Source organism: Pleurodeles waltl, chromosome 4_1 (assembly GCF_031143425.1).
Source record: "Pleurodeles waltl isolate 20211129_DDA chromosome 4_1, aPleWal1.hap1.20221129, whole genome shotgun sequence".
Lineage (NCBI taxonomy): Eukaryota > Metazoa > Chordata > Amphibia > Caudata > Salamandridae > Pleurodeles > Pleurodeles waltl.
In genome coordinates this window covers 140,876,459-140,904,282 of record NC_090442.1, presented here as the reverse complement: position 1 = coordinate 140,904,282, position 27,824 = coordinate 140,876,459, and the positions used below count along the sequence as shown (strand labels likewise).

General features: G+C 42.0%; 1 protein-coding gene across 2 annotated transcripts in view; it reads right to left on the bottom strand.

Moving 5' to 3' along the window:
- Positions 1-2,264: 2,264 nt before the first annotated feature.
- LOC138287477 (aldo-keto reductase family 1 member B1-like) overlaps positions 2,265-27,824 on the bottom strand; it is a 131,315-nt gene continuing 105,755 nt past the window's right edge. For both annotated transcript variants that reach the window (XM_069227919.1, XM_069227920.1), the window contains one exon: positions 2,265-3,818. In XM_069227919.1, the coding sequence (XP_069084020.1) occupies positions 3,776-3,818 (43 nt within the window). In that variant the 3' untranslated portion in view covers positions 2,265-3,775. The remainder of the gene's footprint in view (positions 3,819-27,824) is intronic.

The following is a 27,824-nucleotide window of genomic DNA, read 5'->3' as shown; positions in this document are numbered from 1 at the left end:
TGGTGATATAGGATAAAATAAAGAGATCTTGGGCTGGTAATTGTGACATAGCATGTCCTCTTTTCTTTTGAGTACTTATGTCTATAAAACTGTCATTTTAGGGTAGGGTAAGAAAAAAGTATTTGTAATTAATGATAACTCAATAATAATGGTATGATAATACTTTATATTGTATAAGGTATATTGTTTGCTTACCTATTTTTTATTTATTTTTACAGTTTATTCAATTTATAAAACACAGAAATAATTACAGAGTGCCCTATAATCAAGAGAGAAGGTAAGGTTACAGAGACAGTGTGAGAGATATTGATTGCTTACTTGTATCTTTAAGTTAGGACTACCCTGTGATCCCAGAGAGCTAAATCAATCAATCATTCTACCTATCTATCTATCTATCTATCTATCTATCTATCTATCTATCTATCTATCTATCTATCTATCTATCTATCTATCTATCTATCTATCTATCTATCTATCTATCTATCTATCTATCTATCTATCTATCTATCTATCTATCTATCTATCTATCTATCTATCCAACCCCAACAGGTGAACAACACTTCACATGTTTCTAACCAACGTTATCCTTTATTATCTTTTCTGGCCACACAGGGCTCCCTTCCTCCTGCGAAATCATGATGACCCAACAAAATGTTGTTTTAAACTCCAAGCTTAAGGGTCGAGTCCCTGAGTCCTGTAATGGCGGACACAACATTTCTTTTCATGTTGAGTCTGGCCTATAACTACAATCAGTTGTTCAGGACTTTTTGTCGGCCCGCATGTCCAGCCTATCAGAATGCTTCATTTTTTCATTTTGTCTCTCAGCATTCCCTCTGGAGTTTTATGGTACTAGATATCTGTTTTTTAGACTTAATTTCTCTAAGCCAGCTGGAGAGAATTACACCAAATCACCAAAAACTTTCTGGGTAAAGATTGAGGTTCTGCCATATTTGGTGTGATTCTGTTCAAACGTTTTCTGTATCGTTGTCTAATTTTTCCCTATGGAAACTGCATGGGGAAAACGTGATTTCTGTCTATGTGAATTAAGTATTGTTACTATGTATTTTTCCTGAGGTGCTGGTTCTCATCTTGTATCATTGTTATATATGCTCTTCTTTTTGGTGGTGGTACCTGTAAAGCCATTGAAGTTAGTTTTAAAGACAACAAACCTACGTGCTAGTAACTTTGTATAACAATGAAGGACATGTGGCTTAGTATTGTACAGTCTAAAAGAAATACGTGTTTTACTGAAAAGATGTATTTGGAGCAACCTCAATGAAAACACATATATATTGATTGAAAAAGAGATACATACATTTAAAAGAAGGAGTGGACGATCTATCAATTTGGGAGACATGTTAGACTGAAAACAATTTTAAACGATTTGTACCTATGTGTATTTTTGTATTTCTAGTTGGATAAAGATACAAATTTACTTTTATGTATAGTTTTGTGGATAAGAAAGTTATTATTTGTCAAGCCTGACTTTCCAAGATACTATTGTTATTGTAATATATACAACAGGGAAGTTCCTAATTTAGTTGGGTTGAGTTGGGCAGTACCTCAAAGATCTGAACAAATCCAAATTGTTTTTGTTCAGAGGACCATTCCCCACTCACCCGATGATTTCCCAAACAAGAACTTTTTTAAATAAAATGAATACCCGCATTTAAATGGAGACTGCCTACTTTAAAAAAAATATTCTCGTTTGGAAACGTAGATGAAGACTTCCATCCCTGCATTTGCAGTCAACACAGGGTGTTGCAAACTGTAACCTTGCTAATTATTAATACTGATTATGCAGATTGTTTTGTGAAATCCTGCAAATTTGCAATTCATCCTTTTACTACATAGGTTCAGTCGCAAATATGCACACCCATTCACAATCCTTTTGATGTGCAATTGCACATCCTGGTTTAAGAATGGTGAACATACATCTGGTTCTCAGTGTCTCAGTTGGCAAAAGACAGTTAAGTAGTGGTACTAACACACACAGACGAGCTCCAAGACACAGATATTTCAGTACTCTTCCTAATTGTCAGCCTTCATTTTTGAGAGGGTTGTTACAATCTTGTCTCCTGCTGCAGTCGCTTCCCATTACCTAAGAAGGAGGGTGAGCAGAGCAGAGGAGTAAATGCAATGGATCCTGCACAGGTATTCTACCGTCAGGCATTGTGTTACAATGTTTGTCAAAAAGGAAATCAAAACAAATACAAGTTATTTTTTCCTTTTTCAGATCAAGACAACACATACACAAGACAATATTCACGAGTGCCTGCTACACACCAGAATTAACTTTATTCAGAATATTCATTAGTGCTTGCCACACACCAGAATTAACTTTATTCAGAACTTCAAAAACTTCACACATGAAAATGCAGGCCTCTTTGATCTAAGTGAGAAAACTTTACTAACAATGAAACTGCACAGTGAAGTAGTTGTAAGATCTTTAAAATGAAGAACACTGCAGCATGGAGCCAATGCCACCCAGGATAACCTGCATACAACGTGATATGGAAATTACTTTCATAAATAACTGGAGCGTTCTGAAAAATACAGCATCCATAAGTCTCACAACATGAATACAACCATTTTTATTACTAAATCCATTACCCGCATGCCCTATTTGGAGTAGAATATGAAGTCTCAAAATATGCAACCTGGTTTTAAATGAATGGTCAAGAAAGACCTCAATGTCAATTTAATTGCTGATCATGCTTTGTTGCCCTTTATTGGTACACCATTCTTTTTTTGATATATTTCATTTGGTTGATGCTGATTGAGCCGTAGGATGAAGAACTTAACTCAGGTTGTGTGTACAGATTGATTTAACCACCTTCAATGCTCGCTCCCTTTGGAGAATTCAGTAACGTGCCAGGAAGAAGTTATGGTAGGACTAGCAAGTCTTTATCTCACTACATAAAATAGGCACAATAGCTTGCAGAGTCCCAACTGCAGTCACAGGCCATGGTTCCCTAAGTGGAACCCAGCAGGCCCGCGACACAGGGATAATGCAAGCCCAGTAAACCATTGCTGAAATGCCATTTTGCAATCTTAGCATATGGCATACGTTGGCTTCTGGGTGCATAAGCATAGAATTAAATGCAGGTGATATTCAAGCAGTATCCCACGCTCCATCCTTGCCATTTAGCAGTGGTTCCCAACCTGTGGTCTGGAGACCCCTGGGGGTCCACAAAGCCTTCTCAGGGGGTCCACGGCTGCTAAGAAAAGTAAAAAATATTAACACATATTGACAAATGAGGTCTCATGCTTCCAGTAATGACTCAGTGGGGGTCTCCGGTTTCCAATGATGATCCAGTGGGGGTCCCTGCGTTCCATTAATGAGAAAGTGGGGATCCACATAAGTCAAACGGTTGGGAACCACTGTGCTACAGGACACTATCAATTGATTATTTTCAATCGTATGTGATTTCTGTGGAGTGCTCGCTCTGAACTTCTTTGCTCATCTCATCCAATGATTGCTTACGTTTTTAGATGCTTTTTGAAGGTTTGACTCATTCATAATCTGCGAGGCACATAGCAGTGACTAAGCATAATGACTGTGATCCCTTCAACTCTTTGAACCCAAACATCAATCCTTCTTTAAAGAGTTAAGGGTCAGTACTATTCGTTTACAGCCTAATTGACAGAATGCCCAGGAAGTACTGCTTGGTTTCGTAAGTCAGGTTTTTGTTTGGCATATCCGTTTTCTTGAAAGCTCCGAGCGTTCTTGCAGTGGATAAGTCTGAATCCTGGTGAGGCAGTTATAAAACTTTTAAAACTCTGCTGCGAAAGGGTAATCCTCCTGATTTCTGCAACTGTAACACAAAAAGGGAACAAAATAACTGTTTAATGCCAATTATAAAACTTAAGAACACTCCAACCACCTATCCCATGGGCACAAATTAAGCAGCAGCTACTACAGAGTGGGGTACGCATACATTTGCATCACATGGCTGTTCAATGGGATCTTGAAATTGGAATCCCCCCCAGTGACAAGTATTTGGGCAGAAGATCAAATAAGACCCAGTAAAAAGGGGTCACATATCCAAAGAAGACACAATGAAAAGAGACTAAGGGCCTCATTTACAGGGCCCTAGCTCCTCTTAGTGCCACACTAGTGTAATTGTTTTGTACGTTAATGTGGCGTTAAAGTAGGGCATTCTCCTTCGCCATATTTACAAAGTTGCGCGATGCACGCATTGCACCACTTTGTAACCCTTTGCGCCACATTATGCCTGCGCCAGGCATAATATATGCAAGGGGGTGATCCCACGAAGGGAGGCCCATAAAAATGGCGCAGTGAAATTTACAACATTTCACTGCGCCATTTTTAGCTTCATTTTTAACGCCTGCATAAGCCAGGCTTTAAAATTAAGTGCCCATTACTTTCTATGGACCTCCCTTTAGTTTGCAGGATTAGCGCCACAATTTATGGTGCTAATCCTGCAAAGTACCACAATAGCGTCATAAATTATGAAGCTATTGGCCTGACGTGCGCCATTGTGCGCTGTATTGTAAATATGGCGCCCACATGGTGTTGTTAGGGGGGGTGCAAGAAAAGTGCTGCAACAAAGCTGATGTGCTACTTTCTTGTAAATATGGCCTTAAATATACAAAATGGTTCTCATACTTTAAAAACAATATATCACAATACTATCATTATCACTTCTTAAGAGGGTGATGCAAACCCACACCACCACTAGCAAAATATTCATTCTTCAATTCCGATAAAATCAACCAAACGACTTTTAACCCCCACAATATAACATCTTGTTATATGAAGCCCATTCCTCATGAATAGGCAGGTTCTCAATTACCAGTCCAAATGCGGATCTCTTCATATTATCATATATACCCACCATACAAACACAAATATCATCGAACCAGAGCAGTGAGCCAAATACTCAAACCGCACCTCCCTCTTGTCCCAAATATTACATTATGTTGTGCTCCCAAACCAGGAACCCACTGCTTCCAGAGTGCAACCAATAATGGTCCAATATTTGTGAATTGCTATTGGAGGGGCACCGACAAAGTTCATGAAGGAAGTAATTATCCAAATGTGTTGCTCCAATGTGATCTTTTATTCTCTTCAATATAACAGACAACAGCCAATGCGTTTTGTTCACCACCTGTGAACTTCCTCAGAGCATCACTATTTTTGTTTGCGCAGAAGGTTGAAGTTTCCCACAACACCGCCTGCAAGTTCTCAACTGCATTTATTCCCTTGTATTATTCCTTCGGTCAAAGTATATTAATTCCACTTCAAATCAAATAACAGCCATAATAAGCCACTCTGCAGCACTGTTTCCATTTCCAAACACTTAGACTCATCATGCCGTTTTTCCTGAGGAAGTTCACAGAAATCTAATTCCCGTAGGGAAATTACATTTTGCAAAACAGTATAGAACCCCTCTAAAGAATATCTAACAACAAATATCCCATTGCAAACCTTCTACCCCCGTGGTTTGTCGAGTGGATAACCAATACAGAAACACTTTCCTACGACAGTAATCTGTGAGATTCCTTCTAGCAAAATACCTGTTTATAGATGTTAACACAGAGTAATAACAACACATCCTTTAATAACTGTTAGCGTTATCATATTTTCAACATATTAATTTCACTATAAACAAGTTGGGCCTACTGTTTTTGTCATATTATGTCATTTTAAACATATCAGGTCTATGGTATCTGCAATATGGCACCATTGCCTTGTCACCATGAACATCATTTATTGATAATAAGCTTTCCAACAAGGCAAAAGGTGCAATATAAGCACTCTTTTGACAGTGTAAGCATGCAGCTTTTGGTCAATCAAATGCTGCAGAAAGGAAGATCTACACAAGGGCAGAGAAAATCACCTGCTAGTGTTGCTTCTTAAAGTTCTTTCTATGTTGCTCACATAAGGTCTGGTGACTCTTCAACACTGAAGTATTTCTAATGAATGCTCACACTGGCACATGGCAGCAGGCATCAGTTTGTGGGAGAAGTGTTTGAAACTTCCATACTCTCAATGAACATTATTGTAAGAGGGATTTTGAGTCTGCAAAGGCATGCTGTTTTGGGGAAGCACCTCTCTTCCTACTGCCAGATTAAAGTTTGAGATGGCAGCATATTCTCATGCTGATGATTCTGAGATGTAACAGCAGTGATGTGATGCGTTCAAGCGTGCACCAGTGTGGGGATAAGCAATACATGGTTGACCACGCAGCTGAGGACAGATGGCTGGGTCCAGTGGAGAGCGAGAGAGACAATGAAGCATAGAGTAGAGTGGGAGCGATCAGGAAAAAGAGAAGACGTCCCTTTGTTACAAGGGATATGAACCATCTGCATAGTCCTTCGAGCTTGATGAGCAAGCTAGTGCTCACCCTAAGCCCATGAATAACCTTCAACCCTGAATAGTGGTATTAGTAGAGCCTCTCGCACATCCATGGATAAAGAGAGTGACAACCTGACCACTTGGTGGATATGAGGAAATGTCAACGTCCGATTCCTCGGGATTTGTGTGTTTGTATCTTTATAATCTACTACGAAATAATTATAATGTAAAAGTTATTAACAAAGGAAAAAACAGGAGGTCAATATGAATTGGCGAATTTCAAAATATAAAGAGAACAATTACAAAGGCATTAATAATTATTCATTGTTTATTTATGTATGAATATTCATTAAATTAAGAAATGTTTTCTATCTTTTTACTGATCCTTATTTTCCATAAACATTATCATAAAGTATTCCTTATACACACATAAAATATACTAGATAGCCCTTTTAACACTAATTGCAAATGTAAAAACCTAATTGTTTAATATACTCATATAAATGTCATTATTAATCTTTTTAACCCAAGATAGCATATTCAAACAAGTCTTTTCGAACAATATCCTGAATTCTAATTAACCTCTTTGATTTATAAGCAATGTGTAGCTAGGATTGCACAAGAACATTTTTAGTGCTTGAACAATAAGCCTTTTAACAACCAGAGCGCGCATGTGAAATTACTTTCTAAATACACACCGAAAAATCAATAATGAACCTCTCCAAGAAACTTGCACGCGCGTCTTAAAAGGTTTCTCTAAGCACACAAAACAAAATCAATAATGAATTCTTCAAACAACTTATACACGATTATAAAATGTTTCTTTTAGGCACACGCGATAAAATCAATAATGTATTCTTCAAGAAACTTGTGCGCGCAAATGATTCTTTCCTTCGTTCTCGTGTTAAATAAATTACTTCATCAAAGTTCTGTCAAAAACATTTTTTAAAGTCTTAGGAAATTGACGCGCTGCCTTAAACAAATATCGTTTTCAGTTACAAGTTCAGAATGAGCATACAATTATCCAAAACTCCAGGGAATTCTAAAGCGGCAAAGAAATAACTCAGGTGTCCTTTTGTAAAATAAACAATGGTACTAAGAATCTTGAGATGAAACTCTCACCGCAGCGAGTCCGACCACTCGCTTTCTTCGGAAGTCTACCAATGCACACCGAAAAACTGGAAGGATTGCAGACAGGTCACAAGACTCCACCTCGGGCAAGGTTCCAAAATAGCAAGCACTGGAACCTGGGTGTGGTTGCTTTTTATATGAGAGCCACACCCTCAATTATGGTTTCTTCCTAAAGGGTGCTGGGACTTGTAGTCTCTTTGAAGAACATTGTGACTTGACACAATTAAACCACCACCGAGCACTCTTGTGAAATAAATGCATTTTACCACATGGGTGACAAGAATAGTGTAATTTAACAAAACAAAGTGTATGACAGGGATGAGTACCCTAAAGTCTGACAGGAAAACACTGAAATAGTAACATTATGACAAAAACATCTTGAGGAGATCTTGAGATGAAAAGCATCAATGAAGGCCTTTTGGCTGATTAATCCCAATCCTGCCTATGGCCCCAGCACAATGCAATGGGAGGCTGCAGTGGTGACCAAGAAGATACTGAGCAGTCAAAGGCAAAAATAATCCATGGACCACCTTCCTGTAAAGATTGATGGGATCAAATACAAACTTACGGGTTCAGTCAAGGCTAGAGTCCGTGTCCGCAAGGTACACAAAGTGGTGGCTTATGTGGATACATTTGATATTTTTGTGGTGCAGCAGAGTGCCATGAATAACAGGTTGTGGTATGTTCTGTTCTATTGTTTATATGTTCCTTTAAGTAGCTACCCATGGTTAGTGTTCTATATGGAATTTTTGTTTATGTATTGTTGGCAGCTGCTGGCAGACAGTGATCCCAATCTAGCATGTGCAGTGGGTTTCTTATTTTTACTTTAAATAAGCACTGCTTTGTCTTTTGACGCTCAACACCCATCAATCTTTTGGGAAAAATTGCAATCTCTGAGTCACTACTTCTCTCTGTCTGCGCATTCTTACAGAAGATTTGGCTTGCAGAGGTTGCTTAAGCATGATCTCAAGAAGATACCTCCTTTCATTTGGCAGTAAAATGGTGCACCATTAGGATTCTTCAGTGGACTGTCCTATATCTTTTCATTGACAAATCAGTGGAGTGACTGCAAGTGTTAGTACACAAAGTTGATTAGTTGAATTACCGTCATCAGATACAACAACAAGATTTCCTGATAGTGAAGTGTTTTCAGATAAAGTTAGGTATGTCCAAGGGTACGTTCATCATATTTGCTTTAAGCCCAATGCAGTTCCTGTCATTTTTAAAGTCAGAAATGTGCTCATTATTTTACAGAGTCAAGTTGAAAAAGAGCTGGAGAGTCTATGTACTGAGGGAATCATAGAACCAGTGGAAGCTATATAATTGCTGGCTCCAGTAGTTGTGGCTTCAAAACTCAATGGAGACATCAGATTATGTGTTGATTTGAGGCAACATAATGAGCAAGTAGTGGATGACAAATGTTCTTTACCAAATATTAATGACATAATCAGTCTACTTGCTGAAGTGAAATATTGAATTAGTTTGGATCTAACGTCTTCTTATCATCAGGTTAAAGTAACTGATGATTCCAAAGATTTTACTTCTTTCGTCAATCCTTTTGGGTGTTTTTGATGTAATCACATGCTTGTGGGTGTTTTAGATTTAATCACATGCCTTCTGGGTTGTGCTCTGCAGCTGCCGTTTTCAGAGATTAATGTTGAGTTTATTAGGACGTCTGCCCCATGTGAAGATTTTATAGGAGGAGATACTTATTTACAGTCAGACTACTGGTGACCACATGAATACTATTAGACAGGCATTGGAGGTTTTCTGAGAAAAAGGCATTACTTTGAAAGTGGACAAATGGAAGATTGCATGTGAGGATTTACATACTTGGGGCATGTGATCTCTAAGGATGGTGTTTGTCCCAATGAGAAGTTAGTTAACAACATTCTTAGTTTGAATGTTCCCTCTAGGTAAGATGATATGCAAATGTTTTTGGGCATGGCGGAACTTTACTCCAAAATTGTCCCAGATTATGCCAGCAAAACATATGTCATCAGGGATGTTTTGAGAAAAGGAGAAGTTTTTACTTAAATGAAGAGTGTGAGAAGGAGTTTTTAACAGTAAAAGATTGTTGGTCAAAGTTCAGTCACTAAACGGTTTTAGCCAGGATTGCCCTGTTCTATAACTAATGATGCAACCATTAAAGGTCCAGGGGCTGTAGTCAAACAAATACAGGATGGACGTGACATGGTTATTGCATTTGCATCAACGTGTCTTAAGAAAGGGGAAAGTAGGTATTTTACTATTGAGAAAGAGGCATTGGCTATGTTTTGGGCGGTCAATATTTTAGGCAATTTCTTTGGGAAACTAGGTTGGTAGTTCATTCAGGTCACAAACCTTTAAGAGAGGCGTTAGAAACAGGGTCTTTGGTTGACAGTCAGGTTACCCCCTGTTCAAGCAAGGACCCTCACTCTAGTCAGGGTAAAAGAGAATCACCCTCAGCTAACCCCTGCTTACCCCCTTGGTAGCTTGGCAGAGCAGTAGGCTTAACTTCAGAGTGCTAGGTGTAAAGTATTTGTACCAACACACACAGTAACTTAATGAAAACACTACAAAATGACACAACACCAGTTTAGACAAATAGGAAATATTTATCTAAACAAAACAAGACCAAAACGACAAAAATCCGACATACACAAGTCAAGTTATGATTTTTTTAAGATTAAACTCAAAAATAGCGCTTAGAAACACAAAATGCTTCAATGAGGTGTTAACACGGTGTTGTGACGGAGTCGTTCCCAACCAGCTGACACCAGCGGCGCCGGACACGGAGTCACGTAGACCCCCAAGTACAGTACCTTTGGTGAAGAGTGAAAACAAGTCGATGCGCGAAGTCGGGGATTGCGGTGTCTGTGCGAAACATTGAATCCGCTCACTTTGAGCGGTGTCGGTCACGACGTGGTGCGGCGACTTCCACGGAGTCGCGGACTTCAGCGGGACTGCAGCGGCATCGGGGCTACGAAGGTCGTCGCGTTCCAGCGAAGATCACAGAGTCGGTTGCAGGCGGCGTCCCCGGATTTAGCAGCAGCGTCGGTCCGAAGTCGTCCAAAGTCGATTTCCTTGGATTTCCACCAGCTTTCCTTTCAAGGGCCCAGGGACTGGATAGGGCACCACTTGTCAGAGCAGGAGTCTCTCCAGAGACCCCAGGTGCTGGCAGAGAGAAGTCTTTGCTATCCCTGAGACTTCAAACAACAGGAGGCAAGCTCTAAATCAAGCCCTTGGAGATTTCTTCACAGGATGGAAGGCACACAAAGTCCAGTCTTTGCCCTCTTACTCTGGAGAAGCAGCAACTTGCAGGTTAGCTCCACAAAGCACAGTCACAGGCAGGGCAGCACTTCTCCTCAGCTCTTCAGCTCTTCTCCAGGCAGAGGTTCCTCTTGTTTCCAGAAGTGTTCTAAAGTCTGTGGTTTTGGGTGCCCTTCTTATACCCAATTTCTCCTTTGAAATAGGGCTACTTCAAAGTAAAGTCTCTTTTGAATGTGAAATCCTGCCCTTCCCAGGCCAGGCCCCAGACACTCACCAAGGGGTCGGAAACGGCATTGTGTGAGGACAGGCATAGCCCTTTCAGGTGTAAGTGACCACTCCTCCCCTCCCTCCTAGCACAGATGGCTCATCAGGAAATGCAGACTGCACCCCAGCTCCTTTTGTGTCACTGTCTAGTATGAGGTGCAACCAGCCCAACTGTCAAACTGACCCAGACAGGGAATCCACAAACAGGCAGAGTCACAGAAATGGTATAAGCAAGAAAATGCTCACTTTCTAAAAGTGCCATTTTCAAACGCACAATCTTAAAATCAACTTTACTAAAAGATGTATTTTTAAATTGTGAGCTCAGAGACCCCAAACTCCACATGCCCGTCTGCTCCCAAAGGGAATCTACACTTTAATCAGATTTAAAGGTAGCCCCCATGTTAACCTATGAAAGGGACAGGCCTTGCAACAGTGAAAAACTAATTTAGCAATATTTCACTGTCAGGACATATAGAATACATTACTATGGCCCTCATTACGACCCTGGCGGTTGGCGGAGAAGTGGCGGTCTTACTGACAACAGGCTGGCGGTAAAAAAATTGGAATCATGGTCATCCGCCACTTCTCCGAGCCGACTGCCAGGGCGGAGACGATGGCTGGGCTGGAGACTTGGGTCTCCAGCCCGGCAGCCTTCACAAGACCGCCGGCGGTATCATGACCCAGCTGACCGCCATGGATTTCATGGGGTTGGGCACCACCATGAAATCCATGGCGGTAAGCACTATCAGTGCCAGGGAATCCCTTCTCTGGCACTGATACAGGTCTGCCCCACCCCCCACCCCCAACCCCGAGTCCTTCCCCAACACCCCCCAACCCCCTGCCAGCCCCCAAAGGTGGCACGACCCCCCTCCCCACCCCTACCCCCAACATCACTACACAGACACACACCCGACACGCATGCAGACACCACCAACACACATACCCGCACACACACGAACAAACATGCCAACAGACACACACACAGTCATACATGCACGCCCACATTCAGACATACACGCACACATCCATACAGACATACATACAGGCAGACACACACACATTTCCAAACACACTACACCCCCTGCATGCATACACGCACTCACACACCCCCTCTTCATACTCACACGCACACCCCCATGCATGCACACAACACACAACACCCCCCCACACTCCTCCCCTAACGGACAATCAGCTTACCTGGTCTGTGATCCTCCGGGAGGGGACGGGATCCATGGGGGCTGCTCCGCCGCCAGCACCCCATCAACAGAACACTGCCACGCTGAATCACGTAAAGTGATTCAGTGGGCGGTGTTCTATTGACGGGGCGGTGCAGGTGGAGCAACCTCCACTTCCCCGCCGACCGTCAGAATGGCTGCTGGTGGCTCTCCGTCCGGAAAAGGACGGAGAGCTGCCAGCAGTCATAATTCGCCGAGCGGAAAACCGCCACCACTGGCGGTCTTCAGCACGGAGGTCCCTCGGTGGTCTTGTGAAAAGACCGCCGAGGTTGAAATGACCCCCTAAATGTCCTACCTTAACCATACACTGCACCCTGCCCTTGGGGCTACCTAGGGCCTACCTTAGGGGTGCCTTACATGTAGGAAAAGGGAAGGTTTAGGCCTGGCAAGTGGGTACACTTGCCAAGTCAAATTTACAGTTAAAACTGCACACACAGACACTTCAATGGCAGGTCTGAGACATGATTACAGAGCTACTTATGTGGGTGGCACAACCAATGCTGCAGGCCCACTAGTAGCATTTGATTTACAGGCCCTGGCACCTCTAGTGCATTTTTTCTAGGGACTTACTCGTAAATCAAATATGGCAATCATGGATAAACCAATTACATACAATTTACACAGAGAACATATGCACTTTAGCATTGGTTAGCAGTGGTAAAGTGCTCAGAGTTCAAAAGCCAACAGCAGCAGGTCAGAAAAAATAGGAGGCAGGAGGCAAAAGGACTGGGGATGACCCTGCAAAAAGGGCCATTTCCAACAAGAGGTAATTGCAAGAAAGGGTTTAGATGGCATTTCATCTTGTATTAGTAAATGGATAATTGCTTTACAGGATTTTCATTTCAAAGTTCGGTATGTTCCAGGGGTTTCCAATAATCCTGCCAGCTGTTTGTCCAGAATACATTGTGATTCTGTGGATGAAGAGGAGTTCTCTGATGGAAGGATGAGGAGTAAAAAAGTATGTGCAGTTACATCAAGTTGTATCTCTCTTGAATTGAAGAGTGGATTACTGGGTTGGACAAACACTATGACTTGAGAAAGGTTGTTGAAATGGTGCTGTCTGGAGTCTATGATACTCAGAGTGGCAAAGAGTTTGAGTGGATGTTAGAAATTAGGTTACTGGTTGACTGAAGTGTGAGCCCTGGCCAAGCAGCAACCACAATTCTAGTCAGGGTAAGGCATAAGCAGACCCCAAATTCACCTGTGCTCACCCACTAGTAGTTTGCCAGAGAAGTCAGGCTTAATTTAGAGGCAATGTGTAAAGTATTTGTGCAGCACTTCAAACAGTAAAACAGAGAAAAGATCATACAAAAAGTATCCAATACCAGGTTAGAACAGAAATGAATAAACAAAATGCCAAAGGGACAAAACTGCAATCAGTAGAACCGTAGTTATGAATTTATAAAGAATAAACTGCAGTATAGCATTTAAGAGTGTGCAGCGCCAACTGAGGCTATGTGGTTGTGATGGACTGGGTCAAATTTGAAAGTTCAGGTCAACGCCACGTAGCGTGGGTCAGTTGCAGTCCCAGATTAGTTCAGCTGAAGTTTTACCTTCTCATGTTTTCTGCCAAGTGTACCGTCAATGTGGTTGAGGGTCACGAGGAGAAAGGAGAGCGTCGCAGGTGGTGATCGGTGTGCTGTGATGAGCAGGCTGGGCTTCCCAGATGGGGGGGCTGGTGCTTTGCACTTCTGGTCCCCAGCGAGTGGTCAATGCTGCTGCGCAAAGAGTCATGCTGGTGGAGGCTCGGGCTCATTTTTGGTGCGATGGGTGTGGTTCCAGTGTGAACGGACCCGTCTGCAGACACAAAGAGCCCAAAAAGCTTGCATTTCAGAGCTCAAGAGCCACACCAAGAGTCCAGGACCTGTGAGGCACCACACGGGGATAGGAACTTGCTGAAGATGGGTGCAGGAACTTTTGAGGAGCCAGGTATGCCCCTGAGGCTCAGATCAAGAGGCTAGCACACTAGCCCTTTGAGTCACTCTGGGGCCCTGGGGTCAAGATGGGTTGTAGGTCTAGTTCTTCCCCCCCAGGTTAGAGGTCAGCACAGAAAGGCAGCAGCTCCTTCAGAGTAGCAGTACAGCAGAGTGGCAATTCTTTTATCAGCACAGTAGTTTCTTGGTAGCAGAGTATCTACGGGTCCAGAGGTGCACTGAAGTGGTGGTGTCTGAGATCCTTCCTTTATGTACAGTTGTGCCTTTGAAGTGAGGAGATGCTTCTAGAGGCATACCTTTGAAGTGCACAGATGCCCTGCCTTTCTAGCTCTGGCTCCAGCCTAACAACAGGGGGGTTATGCAGCCCTTTGTGTGGAGGCAGGGCACAGCCTATTCAGTTATAAGTGAGGCTGGGCACAGCTTCTGCCTCCCATCCTGTCAGTGATGGCCCATTCAATTAAATCTAAGGTCCAATTGCGTGTAGCTGACAGGGGCAGTTCTTGTCAGGGATTTTTGTTAGAGAAAGCAATCCTTAAGCTTTGCTGACAGATAATGGTGCTCAATTGACATCTTCTGCCATGTTGGAATTTTTAAATAAGAATGGTATTGTGTATAAGAGATGTGCATTACATCATCCCCAAACCAGTGGAATAAATTGATAGATTCAATGGGATGCCGAAGGAGGTGGTTCAGCTAGGTAAATCAGTGGGGGTAGTTGGAAAGATGCTGTGATTGACCATGTTGTACAGTATGGTTTTAATATCACATTCGACAACTAGTGTTACTCCATTTGAGTTGTTCCACAAAAGGTGGCCATGTACTATGATGTGTCCTCCATGGATTGAAGGTAAATTGATTTTCTGGGGAGATGACTGTAAAAAGGACAAGAAAAAATGAGTTAAGAGAACAAATGAAAGAATATTATGACAGAAATGTGAAAACTTTGTCAAGGTCGGTGACATGGTGCATTTGAGATTTCCAAAAGGGAAAAAAGTAAATAGCGATTATAGCAAACTCCGGAAAGTTGTTAAAGTTAATAATGGATCTGTTCAGTTGGAAGATCGGAGAATTTTACATTTCAGTAATTTAGTGTGGCTGTTGCTGCATTTGTATCTCTATTGAAGGTTTATTTAATTTGTACTTATGCTTTTGTCTGTTTTGTTGAGAGGAAGATGTGTGGTATGTTCTTTCCTTTTGGGTTTATGTGTCTTTGGTTAGTGTCCTATATATAATGTTTGTTTATGCATTGCTGGAAGTTGCTGGCAGAGAATGATCCCTGACTAGCACGTGTTTCTTAGATTACTACACAGGTCATATTAAGGGTGCAATAAAATCAAGAGTACAACTGGAGGACAGACTCAAAGGGCTCAGAGTCTAAGGCTGACTGGATGGCCTGTTCTTTGGGAAACTGAGGACCTAAAAGATGTTTTGGAGAGCTGTATCACCATTAGAAATTAATCTGACTGCAACAACTGAACAGAGTGTGCCACCTACCTTCCAGGGACCCAAGCAAACAGGACAACATCCTGTGCACCAACCCAGCTGTGCTTCCAGATGAGACTGACAGAAGGTATATTGAAACACGCATTAAAAAAAGACATACGAAGAATGCTTTCACAGGTGCGTGCAATGAGGCTATGGTAGAAAGCATACACAGCCTTTAAGGATTGTAGATGTTTTTTATTGGCCTGGGGTACTAGCTAACATTTCCCTTTCATTACAGCTGTGCTTTGAATGGTGGTGGAGGGGAAGACCTAGCAATTTATGCAGCAGGTGGCAACTAAAATATATTTGAAAACTCTCTTTTTCAGAATGACCATGTAACATCTGATAATTACTCTGGATATTCACGGTGGGGTGTAAAATGTTTTGTTATTCTATTTTGATTTATTCATGATTCTAAAGCCCTAAATCCCCCATTCATCTGCCTTTCAATAGAGTTCTATTACTAAGAGTACTGTATGCACTACCATATTTCTAGGACCACTGTTTGGTGGTGTTTGCGTACTCATGGTCAGAAAGTTGTACAAAAGAAGTGAGTTGAGCATGTAGCTATATTCCTTTTTTGAACTGCTACTAAAGTATTTAACAAAAAACACAAAAAGAAGGCTGGAATTACTGGCCCCAATTAAGTGATGAGTAACTGGAAGAAAAGATTGCCTACCTATAAAGTTAAGTTCTGCAGACATTGGTATTTTTCATGCATTCCCCACCTTTGCAAATCAAGGGCTTCTCATCAGGTAAAAGAGGACAGTCCAGATATACAAACTATAAAAGATCCACTGCTGGCGAATACAAATTGTCAGGGTGAGATTTTCAAAAAAGTTTTTTTAGGGCATGCTTATACTTATGTATATATATATTTTATTATTACACTGGTGCTGATGGTTCCTGTGTAGTTGTAGTTAGGTCACAGTTTTCAATAAAAAATCTACTTTTTTTGTTTTCTTAGTTACTTTGGCACAATTCGATGAATCTGTACACATGTTTCTGAAACTAAAAAGTTCACCCACTTTGCGCTTGACATAGTGAGTTTCATGTATATCAGCCAAGTCGCCACTAAAACAATAGGGTTTAAAAAATGTTACTTTTCTTCTTTTAATTCACATAGGTTTAGTTTTTCTGATAAAGAAAATTATATCAAACTTGCCATTAAAATAGTATTTTACTCAAAGAAGTGCCTTGATATGGTTTAGTGTAAACCTGTCTAGCAGGTTCTAAGAAATGTGCATTAAAAAAAATGTTGGCTGGGCATGAAAAGGTTTTATTTCAGAACTATCTTGGGCCATGTTACGGTAAGGACTGATGACGCAGAAAAGGAAGGTCCGACATATATTCATACATAACGTGTAATCAAAACATATAATGAAGTGTGATTTTAGTAAAGAAAATAATGTACGAGGGAAATTGTGCCCTCGGGGTAGTTTGCCATCATTGTAAACGAGCTTTATTAATCATGAAGTATTGAAAATGTAGTAATCCGTCATAATTGCAAATGTATGCCATGATTTCTTGTTTGAAAACTGTTTTGCTTAGCTTAAATTTAGTACAGGCTTTGGCCTAGTTGCCTGGCCTCAAATTCTAACTGTGTGGTTTTTCCTTGAACTAATGAAACATATATTCTTGCTTGAAGTTGTATTTTTTCCAGCAGAGATGACTAATACACTTATCTCCAAGGTTTCGTACTAGGCTGGTTTCATCCCCTTTGATACAAGGTCAGTCTCTGCAGGTGCGGACAATGAAGGTACAGATACCAAAAATAATTGGCAAACCATGATACAACTTGTGTTCCAAGGCTCCAAGGCTAATGTATGCACAAATGAGTTCTAGTAAAAGACAATTTTTATTGGACAATTTGAAGCCAACCTATGAACCCTCCAATGGAAGACCCTGCAAGATTTGGAATGTTTCTTACTTAAACCCACCGAACAAAGAGAAGGCAGCCATTTTCCTCGATGCCAGTTTGAAGCCTGATGCCAGACTCCATTTTGGACGACACCCTGATGCCCTTTTCTCTATTTGAGAGAAAGAGACTTTGAGAATTCTCACCCTAGAGACTTTAACTTTGATTTGCCCCATCTTGCCTATGCAGTAACTTTGCCCTATTCTCCTTGCCGCTGCAAGGAAGCTTGCCCTTAACTTTGCCCCTTTGAAACTTGTCCCATGCTGATCAACCGGTACCTGAAGGACGAAGACTTTTCTTGAATGCTGATTGTATTTGGTAAATATGAAAGGATAAATGTATTATGCATTGTGTTTTTCCTTTTAGGTACCAACTGCTATTTTTATAGGGTCCTAGCTAGAAGTTTTCCAAATTTGTGTTGACTAAATTCGTTTTCGCATGAAGTCCCACATGCCAATGCTAATTAGAGGTTAGTCGAGGGATTCATTTGATGCACCATGTTGATTTGAAATCTTGTTATGCTGACAAATGTATGAAATTAGTCAAATACAGTTAGTCATATTGGTGATTTGCATTGCAATAACAGAGTGTATCATTATTCAGATTTTACGTAGATTGCGTTTCTTCCGCCGTTATGGACAGCTAGTAATGTTCATATACATATATCAATTGGTTTTGAGACATATATATATCGTGCTAGCTTTGTTAATATAGGGAAATAAATTCACTAACTTTTAATAAACTGGTGTGGTTATTCATGACTGAAAGGTCATGGTGCGCCGAAGTACCAACTGTTATTGATTTCTGATGTGCTATATTGATCTAGCAATTGAGTATTGATTACCGATTACAGTAGTTATTGATTATTGATCTGAATGACTCAGCTATTTTAGGATGAGGAGAGCCCGACTCGGTTAAAAGATCCACCGACCTCCAACGTGTCCAGGTACAGGTAATTTATAAGGGCTGGACGCGTTATCAGTAGATGGTAGCAGAGGATGGTTTTGCCCTTTGGGACCCCATCCGAACAATAGACAGAGTCAAGTTAGAATTTTCTTTGATAAAACAAGTTGGAGGAATGATGATGCCCTAAGTCCCCAATGACTTTCCCGGGATCTCAGAGCTTGCAAATGGAGGACATGGAGGTGTGAGAATGTTTTCGGCGTTTCTAGTGATGGTATGAGTGAAGTTAGGGTTTTGCGCTTGCATAGCTTATTGCCGCAGATTAATTGAGGAGTTTGTGAGAGGATTTTAGGGGGTTAAGGGGAGTGTTATTCTAAAGGTGTGAGAGTAGGGAAGTCGTCGAACTTCAAGTGTGTGTAGCGCTTTGTGCAGAAAAAAATTGTCCACGTGGTTGTTGATGTTGAGACGGGCCCTGCGAGGTCAAGAGACTCCGGAGTATGTTGAAAAGTGTATGAGACACTTGTTTAATGTCGTAATCTGGTCGGTTTAATAGGTTGATCGGGCGTGGTCAACGAGTCGGTATGAATGTTGCGGAGTGAGAGAAAACTTTGACTTTGAGATTTGACGAATTCTAAAGTGCACTAGAATAGTTCATTGATCAGTTGAGATTAAAGTTTGCAGGTCAAATTTTGCTTGCGAAAGCGGGAAACCGAGAAAGATGGAATAACTGCCGAGGCTAGTGAAAAATCCCTAAGGTTTCTGAAGCGATTGTGTTACCCTTCCTGTAGTAAACCGACAGATTTGTTTTATTATTTTGGTAAAGTGCTCGCATTATATTGCAGAAATTAGTTTGAGAGTGAAAGACGAGTGAAAGAAGACAAGCCGCGGAACTTTGTCAACCGCAGTGTGTGAGTGTGACGTCACTAGGGGCCGCGCTGGGATAGGTCGGTTGGTGAGAAGGGTCGCTCACGGATTGGACACAGTCCGTGAAGCGCAATTGGAAGGGGAAAGGCAAGCGAAGAGTATTCCGGGAATTAAAGTCACTTATTGATTACACACATTAAGAAAAATAAGAGACGGAAAGATGACATTTTTCAAAGCATTTAAGAGTGCCATGAGGGAAGATGCTTATATTAAAGCAAATGTAGGAGAAGAAACACCGCCTGAGGGTACACCAGCTTACATTGTCATTGAAGAAAAGGGTGTAGCGCCATGTTTATGGTTAAAACAATGGTGCAAATTAACGGAAAAACATGGAAGTGTAGCGTTCCTGATCCACGGGTTGTTTAATCTAAGGGTTTTAGAAAATCTGAGATTTGCGCTATACGACATGAAAGTACCTCCAAGACCAGCACAATTGGAGGCACTAGCAATTTGGGAGCTGATAGCTAGAAGCCAACAACAAAAGAAGTTCGAGACTAGGATAAGAAAGGTAGAGAAGACACTAGCGGATGCTAGATGGGACACCACACAAAAGGTTTGGAGATCAGACGTATTGCAGGGGATTCAATTGTTCCCAGCAATTACTGATGAAGGGGAAACGGAAGGAAGGAAAGCTACCTATAAGACAAACAGGAGTCAGTCCAGAGATAGAGAGAGCAATAGAAATTCAAAAAAGGGGGACGAGTCAGACGATGAGGAGTTCATTATACAATTGTTGAATGATCGCCCACCACCGTATGTGGAAAACGAACAAGGCTCAAGTATCAGTACTGCCCCTCCAGAACCAACACAGGGTAATGTAACACCCAATTTGAGAACATCTCAGAGACCAAGCAGCTCCGACATGCCTTTTTTCCCACAAATACCACAGGTTCAGAGAACTTACCCCGAAGTGCCTACATTGAAACCTGCTGATAACTATCAGCCAAAGGTTCAGAGGCACTGTTGTGATGAGCATAACATGGGGATGACTTCCGATTCAATGGCGCAGGGAGGACAAAACTATAAGAGACCGATATTGATTCAAGCTGAATCAACACAGTTCTCGATGCCCCAAAAGCAGACACAAGAAGTGCGAGTAATAGAAAGCCAGTTAGATATGCCAGCAATGATGAACCACAATGTGGGGATTAACATGCCACAGAATTCGGGGAACAGACAGAATCCAGACGCAATATCTCTACCTATCACTGTAGGTCCACCAGTACCACTGTACATACAGGCAAATTCAAGCACAAGTGACCAAGGGTCAATGATACAGAATGGGACAGGGAGGGGATGCATAGAAACCACTCCAGAGACAACTCCGATAGCGGCAATGCCAAATTGATCTGGGTCCTTGTCGGAATTTAGTCCAATTCCAATTTGTGCTCCATCAACTGTGGTAAGGTCACATCCACCACTATTAGTACCGTTAACCTCACAGACTGAAACATTACAGAAACCGTCAGTGGCAGTTGATGTAACTGCTACACTGATGGGACTGAACGCCCAACAGTTAACACAATGGTTCAACAGCCTGAACTCCCCACAGAGTGCATCTAGCGGGAAGGGAGAAGAATACCTGAATAAAATAAGGTTGGGTATGGAGGCAGATGAACTGGTCGAGGGAACAATGGGTTTGAACAGATTAGAATCATACACAGAGGAAGAACTAAGATACATGTGCCCTAGGATTACAAGAGAAGTAAGCAGCACACATAAGAAATTACAAGAAATTGCAGACAGACACGAGATTGATATAAGTAAGACTAAACACCTGAGTAGAAGTTACAGGTTAGATTTCGACACAAAAGATTTTTAACACATGAGATCCGCAGGAATGAAAACACACCTTAAAGAGATACTGCAGAGTGCACAGGTATGGAGATGTTTAGACAAATGGGAAAGCAGATGGGTTAAGAAAAAGGATAAGAAGAAAGAAAATACTCTAGAGCGAAATGAGAAAAAACAACAGAATGACGATCTGATAACTATGTTACCAATGAGAGAGACAGCAGGGGGAAAACTTGTACATGTACCGTGGCACAGGTGCGATATTCAATCCTTTACGGATGACTTTCCCAAATTGAGAGAGAAGCCGATTGAGTGGTATCAACAAACAGATAGATTTGTGAAACTCGCGAAATGTCTCTGGGAAGACTTGAATACTTTGTTTGAAATTGTGGTTCCGGCAGATTTGTGGGAAGATTGTAAAAGAGCTGTAGGTTGGCCAACGAGTGAACCAGAGAGAGACAGAGACACAGGTGCGCCATCACCCACGGTAATGAGCTTGTACCACAAGGTGATCGAGCACTTAAAAACCAAGGTTGCGTCGAAAAATGTGGATTGGCAGAGGATTGACAGAACAGGCCAAGAGGTTAAAGAGTCTATACATGCGTATTATGAGAGGTTGTTGAAAGCGTTTAAAAATTACAGTGGCACGGAAACGATTGAGGCAAAGGACATGCTCCATATTGTGTTCAGGTTTGTGGAAGGGTTGAGACCCCGAAATCAGCCAGATGATTAAAACGCATTTGATTTGTTGGCAGTCAAAGTCGATCGATGAAGTGTTGAACTATGCAAAATACTGCAGTGATGAGATTGAGACAAAACAGAAAAGGTTGAAAGAAAAGGTGATGGTGATGCAACTTAGAGCAGCTCAGACAGGTTTGCAAGGTTTACAAGGTTTCCAACAACAGATGCCGCAGCAACAGCAACAGGGAAACGCTATGTTTCAGCCGCAGATGAGAGGCAGAGGCCAAGGAGGTTTTGTGAATAATGCTCCTGATTTGAATACCGTTATGATTCCAAATGGTATACAGGCAATGAAGAAGGTGATGCCGTGTCACACGTGCGGAATCGTTGGGCATTGGAAACGGGAGTGCCCAATGATGGTGCAGGAAGGTGTAGGTCAGCAAAACAATGATGTCAATGCATTTCAGACTATGAGGAGACCGAAACTGAGAGGTCCAAATCCAAATTTCCAAAACAATATAAACCAGCTACAGGGTTTACAACCCATGCAACCGCAACAGGTGCAAATGCCCCGTGTGCAAATGACACAATTGCAGCCACTGCAACAGCAGTTTCCCATGGTACCTAATCAGCAAATGCAAATACCCTTAGCACCAATGAATCAGCAGCAAGCAATGCTTCCTCAACAGGCTGCGGGTCAGGGAATAAGTCAAAATGACACAGTACACCAGTTCCCATTACACAGCGAGAATGGAATAAACGATGTATGGGAGAGCGAAAGTTCAGATGAGGAGGGAAATTGTGTGCTTGCAGCATCTTTGGAAGTTGATCAAAAGGGTCCGTATGTGGAGGGAACAGTTATGGGTCATCGCGTCTCATTCTTGGTTGACACAGGAGCTACACGTTCCACTGTTAGGAGCATTGAGGTACCAAACTTGCCACTTTCAGGAAGAACAGTACAGGTAGTGGGAGTGGCAAATAGGTACTTGACGAACCCAATCACAGACCCAGTACAAGTCAGAATTGGCAACTACCGAGGGTCACATAAATTTGTGGTGTGTGACTCAAGCCCGATATCACTCTTAGGGAGAGACCTATTGTGCAAATTGGGATATTCAATTATGTGTTCGAATGATGGGATTAAAATTCAGACGAGTAGCGATGGGGAAGAAGAGGACAGTGTAGGAGGGGATGAAGTGGAAACTGTCGATGAAGAGTATCCCCTGATTACCCTTTATCCAATGGTCACTGAGGCAGACATTCCTGCTGAGTTACAAGAAACAGTCGGAAAGGAAGTGTGGGACATGACAGGGAAAGAGGTGGGACTGGTGAAAGGAGTGGAACCAGTGAAAGTGACTGTAAAACCCAATGTAACCTTTCCCCAGACCCCACAGTACCACATGGCACAAGACACCCTCATAAAAGTTGCCCAACTCATTGATGAGTTTGTGAAACAGGGAGTACTGAAGGAAGTGTTGAGCAGTCCATGTAATTCACCAATAATGGGACTAATAAAACCCAATGGAAAGGTCCGAATTGTTCAGGATTTGAGGAAAATAAATGACATAGTAGTAAAATGTTGTCCCGTAGTACCGAATCCAGCTGTGATAATGTTCCAAATTCCCTGTGATGCTGAATGGTTCTCAGTTGTCGACTTATCCCAAGCGTTCTTTTCTGTACCTCTTCATGAGGACAGCCAGTTTCTCTTTTGTTTCAAATTCCTAGATAGAGTTTACAGTTGGTGTCGAATCCCTCAAGGGTTTTCGGAGTCACCGTCAATCTTCAATCAGATTCTAAAGAAAGATTTGGAAGCACTGGAGTTGCAATTCGAGTCAACCCTAGTACAGTACATTGACGACTTACTGATCGCGTCCAAAACAGAAAGTGACTGTACAGCTGACACCATTGCCCTATTGAACCATTTGGGAAGGAATGGACACAAGGTGTCCCCTTCAAAATTACAATTCTGCCAGAAGAAAGTGAAATATTTGGGTCACCAAATAGAGAAAGGGTCACGGAGAATAATGAAGGAAAGAATAACAAGTGTACTCCAAATGAGTCCCCCAAAGACGAGGAGGGAGGTGAGGACGTTTTTGGGAATGGTGAGCTACTGTCGCCAATGGATTCCCAACTTCTCAACTCTAGCAAAACCTTTGCTGAAATTGACCCAGAAAGATGCGTTGGATGAGATTGAGCTGAAAGGAGATGAGATGGAAGCTTTTATTGAATTAAAGGAATGCATGTGCAGGGCTCCAGCTTTAGGTATGCCTGACTACACAAAACCTTTCACATTGTTTTGTCATGAACGTGATGCATGTTCCTTGTCTGTCTTGACCCAGGCCCATGGTGGCGTAAACAGACCAGTAGCATATTTTTCAGCTACTTTGGATCCGGTTGCAGCAGCACTGCCAGGGTGCTTGCGTGCCGTAGCAGCAGTTGGTATCAGCCTCACTCAGAGTGAAGGAATAGTGATGGGACACCCTTTAACAGTCATGGTCCCTCACTCAGTCGAGATACTCTTGACACGTTCCCGAACACAGCACATGACCGGTGCTAGACTCACAAGGTATGAAACAATAATTCTGAGATCACCTAATGTGCGGCTGAAAAGGTGCACTACGTTGAACCCAGCAACCTTGTTTCCCAGTGAAAATGCCAAAATTGAGAACGCTGAAGACATCGAGCACGACTGTCTTCAGGTGACTGAATTTTGCACCAAGCCAAGACCTGATATCAAAGACACCCGATTGGAAGAAAATGATCAAATCATTTTTGTTGATGGTTGATGTTTAAGAGATGCATTGGGAATATTGAAAGCAGGATATGCTGTATGTACTGTAACAGGTGTTCTGGAAGCATCTTGGCTTCAAGGAGTTTACTCAGCACAAGTAGCGGAATTGGTAGCCCTTACTAGAGCTTGCCAACTCTCTGCACTAATGAAAGTTACTATTTACACTGACAGCCAGTACGGATTTGGAATAGTGCATGATTTTGGACAATTGTGGTCACAGAGAGGCTTCATGACCTCTTCAGGATCACCAGTGAAAAATGGTGAAAGAATAAGAGAATTGTTACATGCTATTCAATTGCCAGGGGAAGTAGCAGTGGTAAAATGCAGTGCACACTCGAAGGGACAAGACTACGTTTCCCTGGGAAATGGATATGCGGATCAAGTCGCAAGGTTTTGCGCATTGAACTGTATATTGCTCAGGGATGAATGGAATTTGATAAGTGAGCCAGAACTTGAACCAAGCGAAATCTTTGCTCTAAAGGTTATAGATACAATGGACGAATTGAAATCCTTACAGAATGATGTCAGTGAGGATGAGAAACTCTCATGGACCAAATCACAATGTGTCAAGAGGCTGGATGATTTGTGGGTCTCAAGTGAAGGGAAATTTGTTCTTCCAAACAGTCTTTTGACACAGATAGCTAGATTTTACCATGGACAAGCTCATCTTGGGAGGGATGCCATGATTAGATTGTTTAAAACTGATTGGTTTAACCCCAAATTCCGTCAAGTTGCTGAAGCAGTTTGCCACTGTTGCGTCATTTGCCAACAGATGAACACAGGGAAGGGAACCGTAGTAAATTTGAGCCACATTGGAAGGGCAGGGGGTCCATTCAGCAGGATGCAAATGGATTTCATTGAGATGCCTTTGCATGGAGGATTGAAGTATGTGTTGGTGATTGTGTGCATTTTTAGTCACTGGATTGAAGCATACCCTACACGCAGAAATGACAGTCTCACAGTTGCAAAACTACTCTTGAGAGAGCTAATACCACGTTTTGGATTCCCGATCTCTTTAGAATCAGATAGGGGAAGTCACTTCAATAATGAAGTAATAAAATTGCTTTGTGCAGCACTGAACATTGAGCAAAAGCTGCATTGTAGCTACCGCCCTGAAGCATCAGGTCTGGTGGAGCAAATGAATGGCACATTGAAATCAAGAATGGCGAAAATATGCGCATCAACAAATTTGAAATGGCCTGACGCGTTGCCTTTGGTGCTAGTGTCAATGAGAAACACCCCTGACAGAAAGACTGGACTGTCCCCACATGAGATCCTCATGGGCAGAGCTATGAGACTTCCAGCAGTTCCTGCAAATGCGCTTTTGAATATTACAGATGATATGGTGTTAGACTACTGCAAAGGTCTGGCTGATGTGGTTCGCTCTTTCTCTCACCAGGTGGAGGCAACCACCTTGCCACCGATCCAAGGTCCAGGACACGCCCTGAAAGCAGGTGACTGGGTCGTGATTAAGAAGCACGTGAGGAAGTCGTGTTTGGAACCCCGTTGGAAAGGACCTTTTCAAGTAATTCTGACGACTACCACCGCTGTGAAGTGTGCGGGAGTTCCCAACTGGATTCCCGCCAGTCACACAAAGAGGGTATTGTGTCCCACAGACGAGGAAGTTGAAGCACTGAAGTTACCAGTACCTGATAACAAAGTGCCAAGCGCTGAGACAGAGCGAAAAAGAACTAGAAGCGAACAGGCAGAAATAGAGGAGGGAGAAATATTCTCTGAGGACGAAGCAACTGACTCACTTGGGGAAGACCAAGGAGGAGCCTCAGAAAGCGACGAAGCGGCTGAAGGTAACAAAGAACCTGAAGCAGCTGAAAGTGAAAAAGAGCCTGAAGAAAATAACGGTGACAAAGGGCTCGAAACAGGTGAAGAAGCAGGAGAGCCTGATCAGAGGAGGGCTTTCCCAGAAGCAGGCGATACAGGAAAGGAACAGGAAAACCTGATTTACTTCCCAGAAGGAGAAGACGAAACAATACAGAGTGAAACTGTTCAAACTCCTTCGGAAGAGGTTGCGGGTCCGTCAAGTGGACCCAGTGCAAAACGTAGACAAAGCATATCGCCAGTAAAACTAAGAACTAGAGAAATGTTGAACGACAGTGAAGGGCCAAGAGTGAAAGAGAAAAGAAAGGAAGTGTCTGTTGTAGTACCAACACCAAGTGAAGAAAAGGACTTGGCCAAAGAAGAAAGTACCAGTGAGAAAGAATCAAAGAGAGATGCAAAATTGAAAAGAAAAAGGATACCGAGCAGGAGGTATTCCGGTCCGGAGTGGGCATATGTAGCCAATAACGATTGGTCAGACGAATTCGTATCCCTCAGTCTCGAGAACGAGGAGGCAGAACTTCACTTTGGAAATAAAAACCTCATGGACTCTGTCGATTGAAAACATTGACTACCTGATTGACTTTCAACCGGCTAAGACATTGCTAACTTGATTGGCTTTGAAACCGATCTTAAGACAACGCTGCTAACCGATAAGAGACAAAAGCTGCTAAAGAAAACTGTGTGAACATTGAACTCGTTCAGCTGTAAATAACTGCAAGATCGCTTTGATAAGGTGTCTTCAACTCTCTGATTCTATACAGATCATGACTAGCTTTACTACACAGGGGCGTAAAATGAAGTGTTGTAAATACATGTGTATAGGATTATTAACTGCATGCGTACTAATAATAGTAGTAATAATTCTTGGAATGCATGGGAAGAATGAAAAAGAGACGGATGATGCTACTACTTCTAAACCTATTATCGTTACTGAACTAACAGCTCTGAAAAGACTCGAACAAGACGAGAGGCACTTGCATGATAAAAAGGAGCTTTCATCAAACGTTTTCTATCGCTTGCTGAGTGAGTTTGTGAGACCATGGATGCGAAAGATTGTTATGTGTGTACACAAATACCTACCTCAGTAGTGGAAGGGGTAACATATCACAGCATGCCTCTTACATATGGAATTACACGTAGTATTATAGCGTCTAGATTCTATGGTCAAAAGGATATTCATTATTTCTACACTAATTACGATGTTACTTTTGCATATGTCCCCATAATAGGGCATTTGAGTAAAATAGCTAGAGATTGGTATGCCAAATTAATGAGGGAATTCTTCGAACTAATGTCACCTTGTCAGACAGCTCACGCACATAGAGAAAACCTTACATGCTTGCTTTCACCA